Source organism: Aegilops tauschii, chromosome 6, assembly GCF_002575655.3.
Source record: "Aegilops tauschii subsp. strangulata cultivar AL8/78 chromosome 6, Aet v6.0, whole genome shotgun sequence".
NCBI classification, from domain to species: Eukaryota; Viridiplantae; Streptophyta; class Magnoliopsida; order Poales; family Poaceae; genus Aegilops; species Aegilops tauschii.
Window position 1 is genome coordinate 407,806,078 of NC_053040.3, and position 21,331 is coordinate 407,827,408.

Sequence of the window (21,331 nt, forward strand, 5' to 3'; positions counted from 1 at the left end):
ATTATGATGATGCATTACCGAGTGGGCCCAGAGATACCTCTCCGTCACACGGAGTGACAAATCCCAGTCTCGATCCGTGCCAACCCAACAGACACTTTCGGAGATACCCGTAGTGCACCTTTATAGTCACCCAGTTACGTTGTGACGTTTGGCACACCCAAAGCACTCCTACGGTATCCGGGAGTTGCACGATCTCATGGTCTAAGGAAAAGATACTTGACATTGGAAAAGCTCTAGCAAACGAAACTACACGATCTTTTATGCTATGCTTAGGATTGGATCTTGTCCATCACATCATTCTCCTAATGATGTGATCCCGTTATCAACGACATCCAATGTCCATGGTCAGGAAACCGTAACCATCTGTTGATCAACGAGCTAGTCAACTAGAGGCTTACTAGGGACATGGTGTTGTCTATGTATCCACACATGTATCTGAGTTTCCTATCAATACAATTCTAGCATGGATAATAAACGATTATCATGAATAAGGAAATATAATAATAACCAATTTATTATTGCCTCTAGGGCATATTTCCAACAGTCTCCCACTTGCACTAGAGTCAATAATCTAGTTCACATCACCATGTGATTAACACTCACTGGTCACATCACCATGTGACCAACATCTAAAGAGTTTACTAGAGTCAACTATCTAGTTCACATCACTATGTGATTAACACTCAATGTGTTCTGGTTTGATCATGTTATGCTTGTGAGAGAGGTTATTAGTCAACGGGTCTGAACCTTTCAGAACCGTGTGCTTTACGAATATCTATGTCATCTTGTGGATGCTACCACGCGCTATTTGGAGCCATTTCAAATAATTGCTCTACTATACGAATCCGGTTTACTACTCAGAGTCATCTGGATTAGTGTCAAAGTTCGCATCGACGTAACCCTTTACGACGAACTCCTTTCCACCTCCATAATCGAGAAAATTCCTTAATCCACTAGGTACTAAGGAGAAGTTCGACCGCTGTCATGAGATCCTTTCCCGGATCACCATTGTACCCTCTTGACCAACTCATGGCAAGGCACACTACATGTGCGGTACACAGCATAGCATACTATAGAGCCTATGTCTAAAGCATAGGGGACGACCTTCGTCCTTTCTCTATCTTTCGCTGTGGTCAGGTCTTGAGTCTCACTCAATACTCACACCTTGTAACACAGCCAAGAACTCCTTCTTTGCTGATCTATTTTGAACTCTTTCAAAATCATGTCAAGGTGTGCTGTCTTTTGAAAGTATCATCAGGCGTCTTGATCCATCTCTATGGATCTTGATGCCCAATATGTAAGTAGCTTTATCCAGGTCTTCCTTTGAAAAACTCCTTTCAAACAACCCTTTATGCTTTCCAGAAATTTTACATCATTTCGGATCAACAATATGTCATTCACATATACTTATCAGAAATGTTGTAGGGCTCCCACTCACTTTATTGTAAAGTTTCTAACAAAATTTGTATAAACCCAAAAACTTTGATCACTCCATCAAAGCGTATATTCTGACTCCGAGATGCTTGCTCTAATCCATGGAAGGATCGCTGGAGGTAGCATACCTTTTAGCATCCTTAGGATCGACAAAACCTTTCTGATTGTATCACATACAACCTTTCCTTACGAAAACTGGTAAGGAAACTTGTTTTGACATCCATCTGCCAGATTTCATAAATGTAGCTAATGCTAACATGATTCCGACGGACCTAAGCATCGCTACGGATGAGAAAAACTCATCGTAGTCAACTCCTTGAACTTGTGAAAATACTCTTTGCCACAAGTCGAGCTTCATAGACGGTAACAATACCATCCATGTCCGTCTTCTTCTTAAAGATCCATTTATCTCATTGGCTTGCCGATCATCGGGCAAGTTCACCAAAGTCCATGCTTTGTTCTGATACATGGATTCTATCTCGGATTTCATGGCCTCGAGCCATTCGTCGGAATATGGGCCCACCATCGCTTCTCCATAGCTCGTAGGTTCATTGTTGTCTAGCAACATGACTTCCAAGACAGGATCACGCATTAATCTGAAGTAGTGCGCATCCTCGTCGTCCTACGAGGTTTGGTAGTGACTTGATCCGAAGTTTCATGATCACTATCATAGGCTTCCACTTCAATTGGTGTAGGTGCCACAGGAACAACTTCCTGTGCCCTGCTACACACTAGTTGAAGCGACGGTTCAATAACCTTATCAAGTCTCCACCATCCTCCCACTCAATTCTTTTGAGTGAAACTTTTCCTCGAGAAAGGACTCGTTTCTAGAAGCAATTACTTTTGCTTCCAGATCTAAAATAGGAGGTATACCCAACTGTTTTTGGGTATTCTATGAAGATGCATTTATCCGCTTTGGGTTCGAGCTTATCAGCCTGAAACTTTTTCACATAAGCATCGCAGCCCCAAACTTTTAAGAAACGACAACTTAGGTTTCTATAAACGGTGTCGTCTCAACGGAATTGCGTGGTGCCCCTTTTAAAGTGAATGCGGTTGTCTCTAATGCCTAACCCATAAATGATAGTGGTAATTTGATAAGAAACATCATGGTATGCACCATATCCAATAGGGTGCAGTTATGATGTTCGGACACACCATCACACTATGGTGTTCCAGGCGGTATTAATTGTGAAACACTTTCCACAATGTCTCAATTGTGTGCCAAACTCGTATCTCAGATACTCATCTCTATGATCATATCACAGACATTTTATCCTCTTGTCACGACGATCTTCAACTTCACTCTGAAATTACTTGAACCTTTCAATAATTCAGACTTGTGTTTCATCAAGTAAATACACTCAGCATCTACTCAAATCATCTGTGAAGTAAGAACATAACGATATCCACTGCATGCCTCAGCACTCATTGGACTGCGTACATCAAAATGTATTACTTCCAATAAGTTGCTCTCTTGTTCCATCTTACTGAAAACGAGGACTTTCAGTCATCTTGCACATGTGGTATGATTTGCATGTCTCAAGTGATTCATAATCAAGTGAGTCCAAACGATCCATCTGCATGGAGTTTCTTCATGCATATATACCAATAGACATGGTTCGCATGTCTCAATCTTTTCAAAACGAGTGAGTCCAAAGATCCATCTATATGGAGCTTCTTCATGCGTTTTATACCAATATGACTCAAGTGGCAGTGCCACAAGTATGTGGTACTATCATTACTATCTTATATCTTTTGGCACGAACATGTGTATCACTGCGATCGAGATTCATTTTAGGTGCAAGACCATTGAAGGTATTATTCAAATAAACAGAGTAACCATTATTCTCCTTAAATGAATAACCGAATTGCGATAAACATAATCCAATCATGCTCAACGCAAACACCAAACCTCGATGGCAGAGGGAGCATGCGATGCTTGATCACATCAACTTTGGAAACACTTCCAACACATATCGTCATCTCCCCTTTAGCTAGTCTCCGTTTATTCCGCAGCTTTTATTTCGAGTTACTAACACTTAGCAACCGAACCGGTATCTAATACCCTGGTGCTGCTAGGAGTACTAGTAAAGTACACATTCATATAATGTATATCCAATATACTTCTGTCGACCTTGCCTGCCTTCTCATCTACCAAATATCTAGGGTAGTACCGATTCAGTGACCGTTCCTCTCATTACAGAAGCACTTAGTCTCGGGTTTGGGTTCAACCTTGGGATTCTTCACTAGAGCAGCAAACGACTTGCTGTTTCATGAAGTATCCCTTTTGCCCTTGCCCTTCTTTAACTAGTGGTTTTACTAACCATCAACAATTGATGCTCCTTCTTGATTTCTACTCTCGCGGTGTCAAACATCGCGAATAGCTCAAGGATCATCATAACTATCCTTGATATGTTATAGTTCGTCACGAAGCTCTACTAGCTTGGTGGCAGTGACCATGGATAACTATCACTATCTCATCTGGGAGATTAACTCCCACTTGATTCAAGTGATTGTAGTACTCAGACAATCTGAGCACATGCTCAACGATTGAGCTTTTCTCCCTTAGTTTGCAGGTTTAAGAAACTTGTCAGAGGTCTCATACCTCTTGACGTGGGCACTAGTCTGAAATCCCAATTTCAATCTTCGGAACATCTCATATGTTCTGCGACGTTTCAAAAACGTCTCTCGTGCCACAATTCTAAACCGTTAGCATTACTCACTGAACTATCACGTAGTCATCAAAACGTGTATGTCAGATGTTTCGCAACATCTACAGACGATGCTGAGGTTCAGCAAACCGAGCGGTGCATTAAGGACATAAGCCTTCTGTGCAGCAATGAGGACAATCCTCAGTTTACGGACCCAGTCCGCATAATTGCTACTACCAACTTTCAACTAAATTTTCTCTAGGACCATATTTTAAACAGTAGAACTAAAGCGTATGACATAATTCGCAAAGACCTTTTGACTATGTTCATGATAATGAAGTTCATCTGATTATGAACTCCCACTCAGATAGACATCCCTCTAGTCATCTAAGTGAAACATGATCCGAGTTTAACTAGGCCGTGTCCGATCATCACGTGAGACGGACTAGTCAAGATCGGTGAACATCTCCATGTTGATCGTATCTTCTATACGACTCATGCTCGACCTTTCGGTCCTCCGTGTTCCGAGGCCATGTCTGTACATGCTAGGCTCGTCAAGTCAACCTAAGTGTATTGCGTGTGTTCCGAGGCCATGTCTGTACATGCTAGGCTCGTCAACACCCGTTGTATTCGAACGTTAGAATCTATCACACCCGATCATCACGTGGTGCTTCGAAACAACGAACCTTCGCAACGGTGCACAGTTAGGGTGAACACTTTCTTGAAATTATTATAAGGGATCATCTTACTTACTACCGTCGTTCTAAGCAAATAAGATGCAAAAACATGATAAACATCACATGCAATCAAATAGTGACATGATATGGCCAATATCATCATGCTCCTTTGATCTCCATCTTCGGGGCACCATGATCATCTTCGTCACCGGCATGACACCATGATCTCCATCATCATGATCTCCATCATTGTGTCTTCATGAAGTCGTCACGCCAACGATTACTTCTACTTCTATAGCTAACGCGTTTAGTAACAAAGTAAAGTAATTTACATGGCGTTATTCAATGACACGCAGGTCATGCAAAATAATAAAGACAACTCCTATGGCTCCTGCCAGTTGTCATACTCATCGACATGCAAGTCGTGATTCCTATTACAAGAATATGATCAATCTCATACATCACATATATCATTCATCACATCTTCTGGCCATATCACATCACATAGCACTTGCTGCAAAAACAAGTTAGACGTCCTCTAATTGTTGTTGCAAGTTTTTTACGTGGTTTGTAGGTTTCTAGCAAGAACGTTTCTTACCTACGTATGACCACAACGTGATTTGCCAATTTCTATTTACCCTTCATAAGGACCCTTTTCATCGAATCCGTTCCGACTAAAGTAGGAGAGACAGACACCCGCTAGCCACCTTATGCAACTTGTGCATGTCAGTCGGTGGAACCTGTCTCACGTAAGCGTACGTGTAAGGTCGGTCCGGGCCGCTTCATCCTACAATGCCGCCGAAACAAGAAACGACTAGTAGCGGCAAGAAGAATTGGCAAACTCAACGCCCACAACTGCTTTGTGTTCTACTCGTGCATAGTAACTACGCATAGACCTGGCTCATGATGCCACTGTTGGGAATCGTAGCATAATTTAAAATTTTCCTACGCTCACCAAGATGCATCTATGGAGTCTACTAGCAACGAGGGGAAAGGAGTGCATCTACATACCCTTGTAGATCGCGAGCGGAAGCGTTCCAATGAACGTGGATGACGGAGTCGTACTCGCCGTGATCCAAATCACCGATGACCGAGTGCCGAACGGACGGCACCTCCGCGTTCAACACACGTACGGTGCAGCGACGTCTCCTCCTTCTTGATCCAGCAAGGGGGAAGGAGAGGTTGATGGAGATCCAGCAGCACGACGGCGTGGTGGTGGATGTAGAGGGTCTCTGGCAGGGCTTCGCCAAGCTTCTGCGAGAGAGAGAGAGGTGTTGCAGGGGAGGAGGGAGGCGCCCAAGGCTGTGTGTTTGCTGCCCTCCCTCCCCCCCACTATTTATAGGACCCCTGGGGGAGCGCCAGCCCTTGGGAGATCAGATCTCCAAGGGGGGCGGCGGCCAAGTGGGGGGGAAGGGGTGCCTTGCCCCCCAAGGCAAGGAGAAGCTCCCCCCTAGGGTTCCCAACCCTAGGCGCATGGGGGGAGGCCCAAGGGGGGCGCCCCAGCCCACTAAGGGCTGGTTCCCTTCCACTTTCAGCCCACGGGGCCCTCCGGGATAGGTGGCCCCACCCGGTGGACCCCCGGGACCCTTCCGGTGGTCCCGGTACAATACCGGTAACCCCCGAAACTTTCCCGGTGGCCGAAACTTGACTTCCTATATATAATTCTTCACCTCCGGACCATTCCGGAACCTCTCGTGACGTCCGGGATCTCATCTGGGACTCCGAACAACTTTCGGGTTTCCGCATACATATATCTCTACAACCCTAGCGTCACCGGACCTTAAGTGTGTAGACCCTACGGGTTCGGGAGACATGCAGACATGACCGAGACGCCTCTCCGGTCAATAACCAACAGCGGGATCTGGATACCCATGTTGGCTCCCACATGTTCCACGATGATCTCATCGGATGAACCACGATGTCGAGGATTCAGTCAATCCCGTATGCAATTCCCTTTGTCAAACGGTATGTTACTTGCCCGAGATTCGATCGTCGGTATCCCAATACCTTGTTCAATCTCGTTACCGGCAAGTCTCTTTACTCGTACCGCAATGCATGATCCCGTGACTAACGCCTTAGTCACATTGAGCTCATTATGATGATGCATTACCGAGTGGGCCCAGAGATACCTCTCCGTCACACGGAGTGACAAATCCCAGTCTCGATCCATGCCAACCCAACAGACACTTTCAGAGATACCCGTAGTGCACCTTTATAGTCACCCAGTTACGCTGTGACGTTTGGCACACCCAAAGCACTCCTACGGTATCCGGGAGTTGCACGATCTCATGGTCTAAGGAAAAGATACTTGACATTGAAAAAGCTCTAGCAAACGAAACTACACGATCTTTTATGCTATGCTTAGGATTAGGTCTTGTCCATCACATCATTATCCTAATGATGTGATCCCGTTATCAACGACATCCAATGTCCATGGTCAGGAAACCGTAACCATCTATTGATCAACGAGCTAGTCAACTAGAGGCTTACTAGGGACATGGTGTTGTCTATGTATCCACACATGTATCTGAGTTTCCTATCAATACAATTCTAGCATGGATAATAAACGATTATCATGAATAAGGAAATATAATAATAACCAATTTATTATTGCCTCTAGGGCATATTTCCAACAATATGTTCCCCTTTGAGAGGTTCATGGGAGTCTTAAAGAAATATGTTCATAACCGTGCTAGGCCAGAAGGAAGCATCTCCAAGGGACATGACAATGAGGAGGTCATTGAGTTTTGTATTGACTTTATTCCTGACCTTAAGCCGATTGGTGTTCCTGAATCGCGGCAGAAGGGCAGACTGGATGGAAAAGGCACGCTAGGAGGGAATCAACTAATATGTATGGACGGACATTCTCTCACTGAAGCACACTACACAGTTCTACAGAATTCCGCCTTGGTGGCTCCGTATATGGACGAACACAAGAATTTTCTACGCTCCAAACACCCGGAGCAGTCTGATGACAGGATTACACGTGAACAAACCAGGAGTTTCGCCGGCTGGTTGCAGACACGTACCATGCATGATGCCTCTATTGAAGATGACCTGTACTCTCTGTCCTAGTTACCATCTTCGAATATAATGACTTTCAAAGGGTACGAGATAAATGGTAATACATTTTACACGATCGCCCAAGATAAGAAGAGCACCAACCAAAACTGTGGTGTCCGCTTTGATGCAACAACCAAGACGGGAAAGGAAACATATTGTGGTTACATAGAAGACATATGGGAACTTGACTATGGACGTGGTTTGAAGGTCCCTTTGTTTCGGTGCAAATGGGTCAATATGACACGAGGCGGGGTAATGGAAGACCCGCAGTACAGAATGACAACAGTGGATCTCAACAATCTTGCGTATGCAGACAAACCATTCGTCCTAGCCAATGATGTGGCACAGGTTTTCTATGTGAAGGACATGTCTACCAAGCCGAGAAAAAAAGATAAGAAAGCGAATGCATCATACGATGAGCCAAAGCGCCACATAGTTCTTTCTGGGAAGAGAAACATCGCGGGAGTGGATGACAAGACAGACATGTCAGAAGATTATGAAAAGTTTGATGGAATTGCTTCATTCACAGTGAATATTGACCCGAGTATCCAGTTAAATGATGAAGATTTTCCATGGCTACAGCGCAAAGGGACACACGCGAAGAAAAAGTTTCACACCCAAAGATCTGGGATGTGATCGGCTTCACTATCATCACTTTCTTCTGTGTTTCACACCCAGGAGGGAATCTCTGTAATAGTTAGGGTAGTTATGTGTTTTGGCATGTGAAACGCGAAGAAATTTTATGTGCAAACAAATTCTTTCATGCATTTACTGATTTTTTCAGCTAAATGACCCTGAAATTGAAAAGCATTTCAAATGAACTCAGAAAAGGTTGAAAGTTGGCATGGTATCATAATTTCACCCACATAGCATGTGCAAAAAAGTAGAGAGGGTTACCGCAAAAACTGGATGCACTTCGTTACAAAATGGACAATCTCTTTCGAAGTATTAGAGTTTCGGACGAAAACTCATCTCTTACAAAGGCATTTCATTTTTTAAATAACCTAAGCATTATCAAATTGAATATAATGATAAAACACACTAATATTAAACATAAGAAAAAGAATCACTGAAAAATCTATTTTCAAAGTTAATTTATTCACAAACTAGTGATTCACACAAATTTTAAATAATTCAAAATTTAAACTATTCAAATTTGAAAACTACCAGCACTAACAGAAAGTTTGTAATTTTTTGTACGTAAAGCAAAAATATTCACAAAGAAACTCTAAATACAGCAAAAAACAACTCAAAAATAAATAAAGAAAAAAAAATAAGAAAATAGAAAAGCCCGCCTACTGGGCCAGAGCGGCCTGCATACGACTAGAAACCGAACGTGTTGTTGGGCCAGGATGCAGGCCCGCAAAGGCCCAGTAGGCCCATAGGGCAGCACAAAACAGGTAGGCCCAGTAGGCCTGCTTTGGAGAGGAGCTCGAGAGAGCTACCGCACTGGGGCTTATAAACCAGTGCGGACGCCCCTCGGCTAGCGAGGTGGGACTATACTTACCGCACAGCACCTGCGCCAGCGCACCCCTTTAGTACCGGGTCGTGGCTCCAACCGGTACTAAAGGGTGGGTCTTTAGTACCGGTTGGAGCCACCAACCGGTACTAAAGGTCTATTTTGGCCAGGCCAAGCGGCGGGAAACGCACACCTTTAGTACCGGGTGGTGGCACCAACCGGTACTAAAGGGGGGTTCTATATAAGAAAACACTTCAAAAAAATCAGTTTCTCATCTCTCCCTCTGCTTCTTCTCCTCTGCCCCGTCGCCGCCACCCCTCGTCGCCGTCCCCGTCGCCGTCCGTCGCAGTCGCCGCCCCGGCCGCGTCCCTATCCCCGTCGTCCCGTCGCCGCGCCCCCGCCCCGTCGTCCCGCGCGTCGTCCCCGCCCAGCCCGGCCCCGTCCCCGTCATCGACGCCCCGTCTCCATCCCCGTCGCCATCGCCCGTCGCCGTCCCCGTCGCCGCCCCCCGTCGCCTCGCCGCGGTGAGCTCCTGCCCGCCGCCATGTCCACACACACACATTGTTTTTTGTTTTTTAGTTATAAATTTTAGTTATAGAAATTTTTCTGTTTTTTAGTTATAGAAATATCTATAGAAATGTTAGAAATTTTTCTGTTTTTTAGTTATAGGAATATTAGAAATGTTATAAATTTTTATGTTTTTTAGTTATAGAAATATTTATAGAAATGTTAGCAATTTTTATGTTTTTTAGTTATAGAAATATTAGAAATGTGATAGAAATGTTAGTTATATAGAAATGTTAGAAATTTTAGAATTAGTTTTAGCTAGATGAATTAGATTAATGTCAAATTGTTAGACGATGATCGATGTTATAATTTTAGTTATAGAAAAATTTAGAATTTGCATATAGAATTTTAGTTATCACAATCCAATCATTTAAAAAATGTTACTTTTTGCGGGCATATAGTATTTGTTCTCGACGATGCCCGGCCCGCATCCTCGCCGTCGACCCATTCGCGACGACGTCCGGCTGACCCATGTCCGGGACTGGGCTCCGCCGGGCTGGCACTGGGAGGTGCTACCTGGAGGGGCGCGCCGCTTGGTGAGGAACCCGGCCTCGGATCCCGTCGTCGACCCTGATCTCCTTTGGTGGCGTTCGCGTGGGCCACATTCGATGCAGAGGGAGCCGGCCCCGCCGGAGGTGGTGCGTCGCCGTGTCAGGGAGGAGGACGAGCACGTCCATCGCTACATGGCTGCTATGGACGTCAGGTTCTCCAATACCTGGCAGGTTCTTTGGGCAGATGACCAGAGATATGATCCTATGATGGTTCCTTCTCTTTGGGTGTCCACCGCCCGCGCCCGAGGAACCGCGAGTGGCCTAGATTCTTCTGTAGTATTCGATCTTTATTAGCTACCTAGCCAGTGATGTATTCGATATATAATATTCGAGATGATGTATTCGAGATTATATATTATTCGAGACGATGTATTCGAGATTATATATTATTCGAGACGATGCATATTATGTACTATATGATTCAGTTTTTCCTTATTGATTGCATCCATGCATTGTAATTTGAATACTAAATTGTTTTATATTTCTTCTGGATTAGTTAAATAAAAGCTATGGCGGACAATACTGGCAGAGAGGGAGAAGAGGCCCTGTTCGAGATCGTACGCGGCCCTAACAGGCCAGATGATCTGAATGAAGGAGATGACGGCTCCCAATATCTGAACAATACCGGGAGGGTGATGATAAGATATTCGATCTCGACGACCGAGCTGATGAAGTCATGAACTATGATTATGATTATGATGACGCAGACAATGATTATGATGACGAATACAATGTTGATCTTGAAATAACAAAGACTACCGGCGAGGTATATTTATATAAGCAGGCATCTAGTGATCATCACATGTTTTTTTGATTTGAAGATATATTAACGAATTGATCTTTCTTCTTTCAGCCCTCCGGATCGAGCAAATCTGCTTCTACAGACAGCAGGAAAAAGCGAGGCCCGGGCAAAAAGTTGAAGGAGGGTGTAAAGTACAACATCGATTCCATCAAAGCTAGTGGCGAACCCCTCACGCCTAAGATCATTGCGAACAAGTTCGTTCGTCAGTGCGGAGTTCTTGTGAAGGACCAACTGACGATCTCCATTCAAGAATGGAAAGAGCCAAAAACTAAATGTCCAGATGTTACTTGGGTCGACGACAGAGCGAAAGAAAAGCTTTGGGAATCTTTGATGGAACATTTCACCCTACCAGATTATTTCACTGATGCAGATGTGTAGAAAGTCAAGGACGCTGCTCTTAAGAAGATGGCAATTGCATTCAACACCCACAAGAAAACTGTATGGGCCAACTACGTCGATGCAGAAAGGAAGACTCCAGAATTCAAGGGAACACTGGAGAAGCAAAGAGAACACTGGCCCGCTTTCGTGAAATTCAAGGAATCAGAATTATCTAAGGAACGGTCGAGAAAAAACAAGGCCAATGCCGCAAAAAAGACGCAGTTCCATAGGCTGGGGCCAGGTGGCTACGCGGTGGCAATGCCTAAGTGGGATAAGTCTGAGCAAGAGATGGAGGATGCAGGGGTCACTCCGGTTACTAGGAGTTGGCCCCCCAGGTGCAGAACTTGGTTCTATGCGCATGGGGGGGCGTTGGACCTGAAGACAGGCCTGGTTTTGAAGAAGGCAAGTCTAAAAGGAGCTGAACAAAAGTTACTTGACGCAATAGAAGATGCTCGAAAGGGGGTGTTCACGCCCAACAGAGAGAACGACGAGCTTACGCGCGCCCTGGGAAATCCTTAACACCCGGGAAGAACACGAGGCAAGGGCGTTATTCCCTGGTATGAGGGCTTTTCGAAATGGAACGACGACTACAGGTGCCGTGCAAGAAAGAAGATGGAGGAGGAGAAGAAGAGGAAGCTGGAGGAGGAGCATAGGAAGCAGGACGTAGAACACCTTCAAGGCCTAGAAGCAAGGCACGCGGACTTGGCACTCAAATTCCAGCGGCAGCAGCAGCAGGTCGACTCACTTAGCCAGGAAAGGGGGTCTCAGCAGTGGCAGCAGCTAGCGGATGATCGTCCAACATTGGATAGCACCGTCCCATCCATGCCGAGAAGCAGCGTTGGTTCCGCCCCGGGCGACGCACTGCTGGATAGATACCCTGTGGATGACATCATAGAGAACACTAACTGTGAGCTACACTTCAAAATGAAGAACATATCCATGAAGGTGGCGGACACCGTTGATTTTACAAATCCCCCCGAAGCAACCTTCCATTGCAACGCGATTCCAGCGGGCTATGCTCGTGTCTTGGTTGATGAGGTGGTGGACCAATATTCGGGGCTAGAACTTGACATTCCTGGAGGTGACGACGAGCACACACTGGGAGAGGCCATACATCGTATCATCCTATGGAGAAAGGATTGCATCATCTTTCGAAGGCCACCGACACCGCGTCAGCCGACTCCTCCTCAAAGTCCACCATCGAGTCAGCAGACTCCCGCTCCTCCAAGTCCACGAACGCGTGAGCCGACTCCTCCTCGAAGTCCGCCACCGTGTCAGCAGACTCCCGCTCCTCCAAGTCCACGAACGCGTGAGCCGACTCCTCCTCGAAGTCCGCCACTGTGTCAGCAGACTCCCGCTCCTCCAAGTTCACCAATGCGTGAGCAGACTCCTGCTCCAACTCAGCCACGTCAGCCGTCTCCGCCGCCTCAGCAATCGCAGAAGAGACACGCCGCAGCTATGGTGCGTAGCGGTACGAGTCGAGGTAGTACATGAGGTACAGGCGGAGGCAAGCGATATAAATATGGTCCAAGCCTCGCTCCTCTTCCTCAGAGGCCTTACGACATGACCGAGGAGCAAAACGATGCCATAGTGCGGGCCCAAGTGGACGCCCATTTTGGACCAAAACCGGCACCGCCGCCAAGGGAGAAAGTGCCTGAGAAAGTTATTGACCACTTTATTCATATGGCAAGAAAACCAGCTCCCAAGCCTGTTGACTCAGACTATGAGCGCCAAATCAGGTAAGCACATCGAGCACGACTACAGAAAGAAGCGAGCTCGAGCTCGAGCCAACAAGCAGCTGTCAAAAAATACGGGAAAACCGTTCCCCAGCTGGGAGAACAGGCGGCGCAATCGATCCCCCCGCTTGTTGTGCCAACAACACATGAGAGTACGCACGTCCAATATTATTGTGGGCCAACCGTTAACGTTCCCCAGCTGGGCAATGTGGTAATAACCGAGGAGCATATAATGTAGGCTGAAATGCTCAAGATCACTGTTGGACAACTCCTCGAGATCGAGCCCATGTCTCCGCTTAGAGAGGAGGAAATAAAACGGAAATATGTCTGGGGCCAACCTTTGGTCGAGCCAGACGAGGTCAATAACCTCCCAACGAGAATGTATGAATTGCATCAGTGGTACATGAACATTACCAAGAGTTCCAATCGAGAGTCCCTCATGGTGAATGTCAAGGAGGAGCATTACTTCCATGAGAAAGCTATGTCTGTTGAGTATTCAGAACTATTTCAGTTATTCAATCAAGATGCACTCGACAAATTTATCGTCAGTTTCTATTGTCTGTAAGTGATTTCTTTCTGTAACTTAAGTCTCAAGCTAGCTGTAGTGATCATTTTGATCAATCATTACCTGTAATTATCCTCACTATATTCTTTTCTGTGGTATTATGCAGGATGAAGATGTATGAAATGAAAAAATCTGGACGCTATGGCATTGGGTTCATTGACCCAAATACCGTTAATGAATACACATGAAAAATTGCAAGTTGTCGAGCAAGTTTAGAGGAAAGCATGCTAGAGTTCTTGAAGCGCCTCAATACCAATGAAAATATACTACTTCCTTACAACTTTCTGTGAGTCACACTGTCTTGTACTACAAATTCTGTTTTTGCTTACTAGCTAGCTAGATGTTAATAATTAAGTGTATATGGTTTAGGGTAGTTGATTAGTGTTATGCACATGCCCGCTTAATTAAGACATGCAAACGTGTGCGCATGCAGTTTTCACCGGATCTTGTTAGACATTAAAGTTGACGAAGGAAAAGTTGAAGTACTAGACTCACTACTTAAAAAAGAAAGTGACTACACCATCTTGAAGGGGATAGTCAACAGGTAATTTCAATCATTATTAACTATATCTCGGCCTATTTAGTTCATCATTTCCTGATATGAACTATTTAATAACCCCTTTATTAATTTTCTTTATCGGCGGGCAGGGCTTGGGCAAAGTTCATCAAGGTGACTCCAGGAAAATGGGCAGAAAAGCTGTTTTGGTATCGACCCAAGGTAAGCAATTAAGTAGTACTAGCTAGCTAGCTACCATCTCTTTAATTCTTGTTTCAATACCATTAATTAATTATCATGCTTGATTAATTATTACCTGATTAAATTCAATTCTCGTAAAGGCCCTGAAGCAGGCGCCGGGGACTGATGTGTGTGCATTCTATGTTTGCAAGAACATTCGCATGATGGCGTCCGAAAGGAGCAGATCTGATAGACAGCAATGGGTACGTTTCACAGAACACTATTCACAATTTTTACATGATTATCGATATTGATCTCCTTCTTAACAGTTCCATGACGTGCGGGAGAAGCTCCTACCAACGGAGCGCATACGAGCACTTCAAGAGGAAATAACGGGATTTTTGCTCGACCAGGTCATAGATCCGAAAGGAGAATACTATTACCCGCTACCGCCCCATGAACCACTTGTCATCGTGCTCCGAAGGCACCAAGGCAATATGTAGGAGAAATTGTATATATACCTAATTGTATAAATATATACATGCATGTGTATATGTGTGAATTATAATGGTGGTGTTGTGAGACTTGTATATATATATATATATATATATGCATAACGTGTACAATATGTAGTATCGTAAAATACCAGCAAACAAAAAAAATATTAAATGGAAAAAACAAAATTGAAGGAAAAATAAAAAATAAAACCAAAACCCCCTCAAATATTTTAGTACCGGTTGGTGTTACTAACCGGTACTAAAGGGCTCCCCGTCCCAGCGCTGGCTCGTGCCACGTGGGTGCGCTTTAGTGCTGGTTCGTGCCTAACCGGTACTAAAGGGGGGGACCTTTAGTCCCCACTCTTTAGTGCCGGTTGCGGAACCGACACTAAAGGCCCTTACGAACCGGTGATACATCCCGGTTTTGCACTAGTGCAGGGCTGCAGCAGCGACGTCGCCGGCCCAAGCCAGCCGCGCGACGATGACGACGACGACGATGACGGTGACGGCGGCGACTACACCCGCTTCTATAGGCTTCTCGGCATGTAGACGGCGGCGGCGGCGGCGGCGGACGGTGGCGGCTAGGCGTAGTTCAGTCGTAGTTTGCATGTTTTCATGTTTTATGTACAAATTTGAATGAAGTTTCACCGAGTTCGTGCAAATGTCGCCGAGTTTGCATATATTTTGTACACAACATCGCCGCACCCGGGGCGACCAGTGGGCCGACGACTGGGAGCTAGGTCGCCCCCACGCGCCAATCTAGCACCGGCTCGCTCTTAGGGGGCTCTTTTTCGGCGCCCTGGGGGGCCGAACGGCTGGAGATGCTCTAAGCCTGGTCTTGGGAGGGAAACGGTTGGGTTGGGCCGAGGACATGGAAGTGATACGTATCACACAAGGTGTTGCTTAATCCGGTAACGGCACTCGTCAATTTTGCTGTCACGGGAGTGCAACACTTGGCTTAATTTCATCTTAAGTTGCACCGTCGGAATAAGCTCATTCCCGCGACGGAAACAATATCGTGCCGTCACACTAGCAGCATGCAGATTGGTCGTGTTGCTTAATTCGGTACTAGCATGATTTAAATCCAACTAACCCACACCCATCAATTCGCAGTCATAGATTAAATAGATTCAGGATTCATGCATGGTCATGGGCGGCACAGTACTCGTCGATAATCATCGTGGAGTCATGGTCATGTAAGATGTAATTATGGCGAATCACTGTCAGGAGAGCCTGTGCAAGAGGAAACTACTCCACATAATCGAGTTATTCAGATCAGTAGGAGTAATAATGCATGCATGGTCTCATCTCAATAATCAGTCACCAGCAGTTGTACTGACGCCAGCTGCCCACAACATCCGGCTGCCTGGCGCCGGGGCGTTGGCCCGACCCGAACAGTGGACAAACTCGTGGAATATCATTCAAGATGGGTACGTGTAGCCGTGTAGGTACGTGCCTCCCTGAACGGAGCTGAAGGGCCATCCACCCAACCCAATAATTCATAACGGAATCATGCATGTGTTTCTCCTAAGTTGGAAAACTGAATCATGGTGCATCTATGTTGATGCGAAAGCTACTAAACTAGGTCCAGGGAATTGATTAGCTTCCGGTTGCCTCGATCTGAAGTTCTGAGCCTGGTACAGGGCCTGTAATGTATGACTAGGACTAGCCAGGATACGGTATCGAGCCGTCGTTTGCTCGGCCTGAGGATCGAGATCGATCGACGATCTGTTTGTTGGGGCGAGGAGAAGTCGGAACGCATCACTTCGGAGCTCGGTTCGTCTCCCCGAGTCTATCTGTCTGTCTGTCCATCGCTTGCTGTGCTGTACGCTGACAGGTGCTGCGGGCAACCTCAGTGATTGCCGACTCGTAGGTACTAGCGACGACCGGCTCGTCGTCGAGAAAGCGACCGAGTGGTCCTGTCCAGCGGACGGGCACGCGTCCTCGCGCCGTTGGACGAGCCCCCCGCGGCCATGCGTCGCGCACAGTGTCGCGGAGCGCGACCGAGCCGGAAACCCGGAGGAGAGGGGACCTTCCTAGGGTGGAGTGGACGCACGCAGCGTCGCGCACCGTTGGGCGTCGCCGTTGCGGAGAGTGCCTGCCATGCGACGTTTCTCGCCGACGCCGGTCGGGGCGGGACGGGACGTACGCTTTCCGTCGGCCGTCGTGGCTCGCGCCGGTGCCCCGACGGCCGGTTCGCTGCTCCCACGCGGCCGCGCCGTGTGATGTGTGCTCGCTCCACCCGCCCGGCGGGATGGCACCCCCTTTTTTTCTGAGTTTTTTTTGGGGGCTGATCGGTTAAACGAGCACTCTTTTTTTGGGAGCAAATACGAGTTTTTTTTTTTGAGACATACGGCCCCTCAGCTCATTGGCTCACTGCTCGCATACGGCCCCTCAGCTCGTAAGCCCCCTCTTGAGGCCCATTGGGTCACTGCTCGCATACGGACCTCAGCTCGAGATATTTCTTTCTTTCTCGGCCCACCACGAAGTTCGTCATCTCCTTGCTAGCCGTCCCCCGGTAACCAGCCATCCCCGCGAGCTCCCACCTCTGGTAATGGACGCCGTCCGCTCCTTCCTCCTAGGCGGCGGCCTCACTGTCTCCACCGCCACCGGCGCCACGGCTCAGACCACCTCTATCCCACACATCTCCCCTTCTTCTCTCCCTTGGGCCACTCGCCGCCGCTTCCACCGCCTCGCCGCGGCCGCGTCACCTCACTCGCAGCTCCCCGCTTCCTCGACCCGCCCGCGTTGCTCCAGGTGGGTGGTGGTCATGGACGACCCGCCTGAGCCGGAGGGCGGCGGCGAGGTGTCCCGCGCGGAGGCCGTCGACTACTACGTCGCCACACTGGCCAGAGTGCTGGGAAGGTGACTCTACCAGTTTTCCCTCCCGTATCCAGTGGTAGTAGGTTAGATGATCTCTTGTTTCTACTGCAATCTCTGATACCCAAAAGAAAAAAATGTATGCAGTGAGCAGGAGGCGCAAATGTGCATATATGACGCGTCGTGGGACAGGAGCTACGAATTCTGCTGCGAGATCGATGAGGAAGCGTCGAAGAAGCTTGCAAGTATGTTACTGAATTGCCATGTAGCAATTTTCTCAATGGAAGCTCGAATTCTAGGTTGATAGTTGCTTTCAGTTAATAATGTAGCAATCGATTCTGCTGGATTGTAATGATAATAGGGCAACACGAGTGACAATGGTACAAGTTTGATGATGGCTGGAGTCGTGCTTACTGTTCCATTTTCTGAATAATTCAGATTTGTGTATGTTTTAGACATCAAACATGTGGTGGTAGTCTGGTAGTAGACTAGTACATTTTGATAATAAGTTCTGCAGTGTCAGATTGTGACGTAAGTATGACTGATTCACTGAGAAATTAGCAACTTTGAATAGCGAATGACTAGTACTCATGAAAGCATGTTGCTGTAAAACTTGAATTATGCGCAACCTTGTGTTATCAATTTCAGCAATGAAATTGGGGGGGGGGGGGGGGGGGGGGGGGGGGCGACCCCTTAAGTTGAAAATAAGGTACTCATGAAAGCAAATCTTGAAGTATACATGCTTTGGACTCTTATATGTTATCTTCTTATGATCTTTTGAATTTGCAGAGATGCCTGGGGTATTAGCTGTTACGATGGTTAAGGATGATGTGTCAGAGAAGGATAATCTTAGCTCGAGCCTCTCACCAGCTAACCTTGCAAGCTTCAGTGATGCTGCTTGTAACCACTCTTCTAGTGAGAAAAGTGAGTTTTGGCTTGTCCGAATGGAGAAGCCCGGGGTTGAAGTTGTGACAAAAGCACAAATGGTAGACCACTATACGCAGATCCTGATGAAAGTGGTGGGGAAGTATGTAGAGTCTCATTGGCAATCTCCCTATTACTTTGCCATCTATGTGCTCTGTGAATGATAAGAAATCGTATATTTTCAACTTCCTAGTGAAAAGGACGCACAAGTTAGCATATATCACGTGTCGTGGGAAGAGAATTATGGGTTCTGCTGTCATATTGACGAAGAATGTGCAAAGGAGCTAGCTGGTGAGCATCATAAGCTTTGTCCTCCTGGGTAGATAATTCTTTCAGTATTTTATTTATTGGCAATTCTGCCTAGAAATACCAGCAATTTAGCTTTGCGTGCCAGATGTTCCTGGAGTCATATCTGTTTTACCAGATTCAAATTTTGGATCAGACAAAAAAGATTACAGAGGTCTGTATCAATCCTTCTGTTTCTAATGACCTCACATTCATTTATTTATGCTGGTACTTAAATTCTGGCATCTTGTTATTGATTTGTGTGAATATTGTGAGTTCCATTGCCAAGCAGACATCCCTTGATGCAATTCAAGCTTTGCATACAAAGTACTTATAATGTTTATTCTTTTTGTTCTCATTCCTCTGGTAGTTCTTTGATAGCAAAGTGCACTGCTGTCAGTTTACTCTTAACTCTAAAGTTCAAACCATCTAAATTTTGGATGAGCAAGTCTTTTCTGAGATTCATGGTCAGACATGATCCTTCTACCCTTCTCGTTCTTATCCCTTTTTGTTTTCTGTTGTTTTACTTGAAAACGAGGGATGCTACAACTATAAGACATCATTTCTTGTTTCATGCTATTTATTAGCCTGATTTCTTAATCTGATATAAACTTGATGTCTCTTGATTCTTTTACATATTATGCTCACCAAGAGCATATCTAGTAAGTCTGGACTCTGGAGTACATTTACAGAACTTGATTTTTCTTTCCATGCTTCTAAGCAAGCTTCGTGAAAAGAGTCAGATTGTAAGGACTTTTGTGGTTTCAGGTGATGATAGCTCGAAACCCTCAGAAGCTACTCAGGTGGCTGATGTCAAAACTAAAAGGCTCTTTGTTACAGGTAAAGGGCATCCGATATACTCCCTCCATCCCAAAATAAGTGACTCAACTTTACACTAACTTTGTACTAAAGTTAGTACAAAATTGAGTAACTTATTTTGGGACGGAGGGAATATTATCTATGTATTTAGCTTGTTTGTTTGATCACTTAAACCTTACACATGTACGATGCCCTCTGCCTTGTTCTGAAGTAGTCTTTTGTGTCTTTTCTTTCAAAGGGAAGTTCAATCAATCAGTAAATTGTATGTCCAATTTTCTGTACTGTAGAAATATAAGTAGTGTAGATCAGACAATTCGACCCTATTTGTGATTTAGTGTTGATATTTAAAAGTGCTAAGTGCCACTTTTCATTCAATATAAAGCAAAGCTAGATTGGAACAAGTGAGTTTTGGACATGCGCTGAGATCACAAACTTCTGTTGCTCCTGTTTGTAACACAAATAACAGTTAAACATAATAAGTATATACAGTGGTAGAAAATCAGTTATATTTTGATTTCGGTGTCACTAATTTGGTCTAGTATGACAGGGCTTTCATTTTATACATCTGAGAAAACTCTGAGGGAAGCCTTTGAGCCATTTGGCGAGCTGGTTGAAGGTTTGTGATACTATCAAGAAATGTTTGTGCCTAGCCATTACCCATTTTTTGGATACTGAATATCAAGGAACTACTTTATTGCAGTCAAGATAATAATGGACAGGATATCAAGAAGATCAAAAGGGTATGCCTTCATAGAATACACCACAGAAGAAGCTGGTGGTGCAGCTCTGAAGGCAATGAATGGAGAGGTAGCTGACAAAATTCTGTTTTCGGATAGCCTTTAATAATCCTCCTTCCGTCTGGAAATACTTGTCGGAGAAATGGATGCATCTAGATGTATTTTCGTTCTAGATACATCCATTTTTATCCATTTCTGCGACAAGTAATTCCGGACGGAGGGAGTATGATTTATCTATTAAGCTTACGTCTATAATTCTATGTGCAGATAATAAATGGCTGGATGATAGTTGTTGACATTGCTAAAACCAAATCAAGAGACCAAAAGACCCCATTTGGCACTTCTAGTTTTCGGCCACGTTTTCACTCTAGATGAAGCTCTCGTTTACACAATTTGACAGCTACTTATTTAGCTTGGGTACCCCTTTAAATTGAATTTCTATTTTCAAAAATGGGGTTTATTAGAGATTAAGTGACTAGTAGTAGGTTTGATGCCACAGTTTCTTGATCCGAGCCTGTATTTTCATGTGAAATGCTTTTGTGATAGTTGAGGGAGATGATAGTGACTTCCCTTTAGTACGAGGTGCTCTCCAAGAAGATATGTAGATACAGTTCAATTGTAAAAGTACCTGATATTTACCAAAGCAATATGATAACTTCAGTTACTGCATTGTCCATATCATCATGAGCA

The 21,331-nt window shown here is 45.4% G+C and overlaps 1 protein-coding gene across 4 annotated transcripts; it reads left to right on the forward strand.

The window, feature by feature from the left end:
• The first annotated feature begins 16,778 nt into the window (after positions 1 to 16,778).
• On the forward strand, positions 16,779 to 21,305 carry LOC109746905 (organelle RRM domain-containing protein 1, chloroplastic). Of its 4 annotated transcripts, XM_073502291.1 has the most exons (10): positions 17,342 to 17,921; positions 18,024 to 18,121; positions 18,666 to 18,903; positions 18,994 to 19,091; positions 19,195 to 19,260; positions 19,854 to 19,925; positions 20,452 to 20,520; positions 20,605 to 20,711; positions 20,909 to 21,058; positions 21,106 to 21,305. In XM_073502291.1, exons 1-9 carry the CDS (start codon positions 17,611 to 17,613, stop codon positions 21,014 to 21,016), a joined length of 1,167 nt encoding a protein of 388 aa, XP_073358392.1. In that variant the 5' UTR covers positions 17,342 to 17,610; the 3' UTR covers positions 21,017 to 21,058; positions 21,106 to 21,305. The 4 variants fall into 4 exon arrangements, with proteins under 4 accessions (XP_020161592.1, XP_073358392.1, XP_020161591.1 ...); XM_020306002.4 differs by having other exon boundaries at positions 20,909 to 21,305; XM_073502290.1 differs by having other exon boundaries at positions 19,195 to 19,259; positions 19,847 to 19,925; positions 20,909 to 21,305.
• Positions 21,306 to 21,331: the final 26 nt, after the last annotated feature.

What these genes read in the sequence shown, in the direction of transcription:
- LOC109746905 (XM_073502290.1), top strand. Translation starts at nt 17,611, where the DNA reads ATGGACGCCGTCCGCTCCTTCCTCCTAGGCGGCGGCCTCACTGTCTCC. An exon ending in AGCGTCGAAGAAGCTTGCAA is followed by an intron (nt 18,122 to 18,665) that starts GTATGTTACTGA and finishes TTGAATTTGCAG; the next exon opens with AGATGCCTGGGGTATTAGCT. An exon ending in ATTTGGCGAGCTGGTTGAAG is followed by an intron (nt 20,521 to 20,604) that starts GTTTGTGATACT and finishes ACTTTATTGCAG; the next exon opens with TCAAGATAATAATGGACAGG.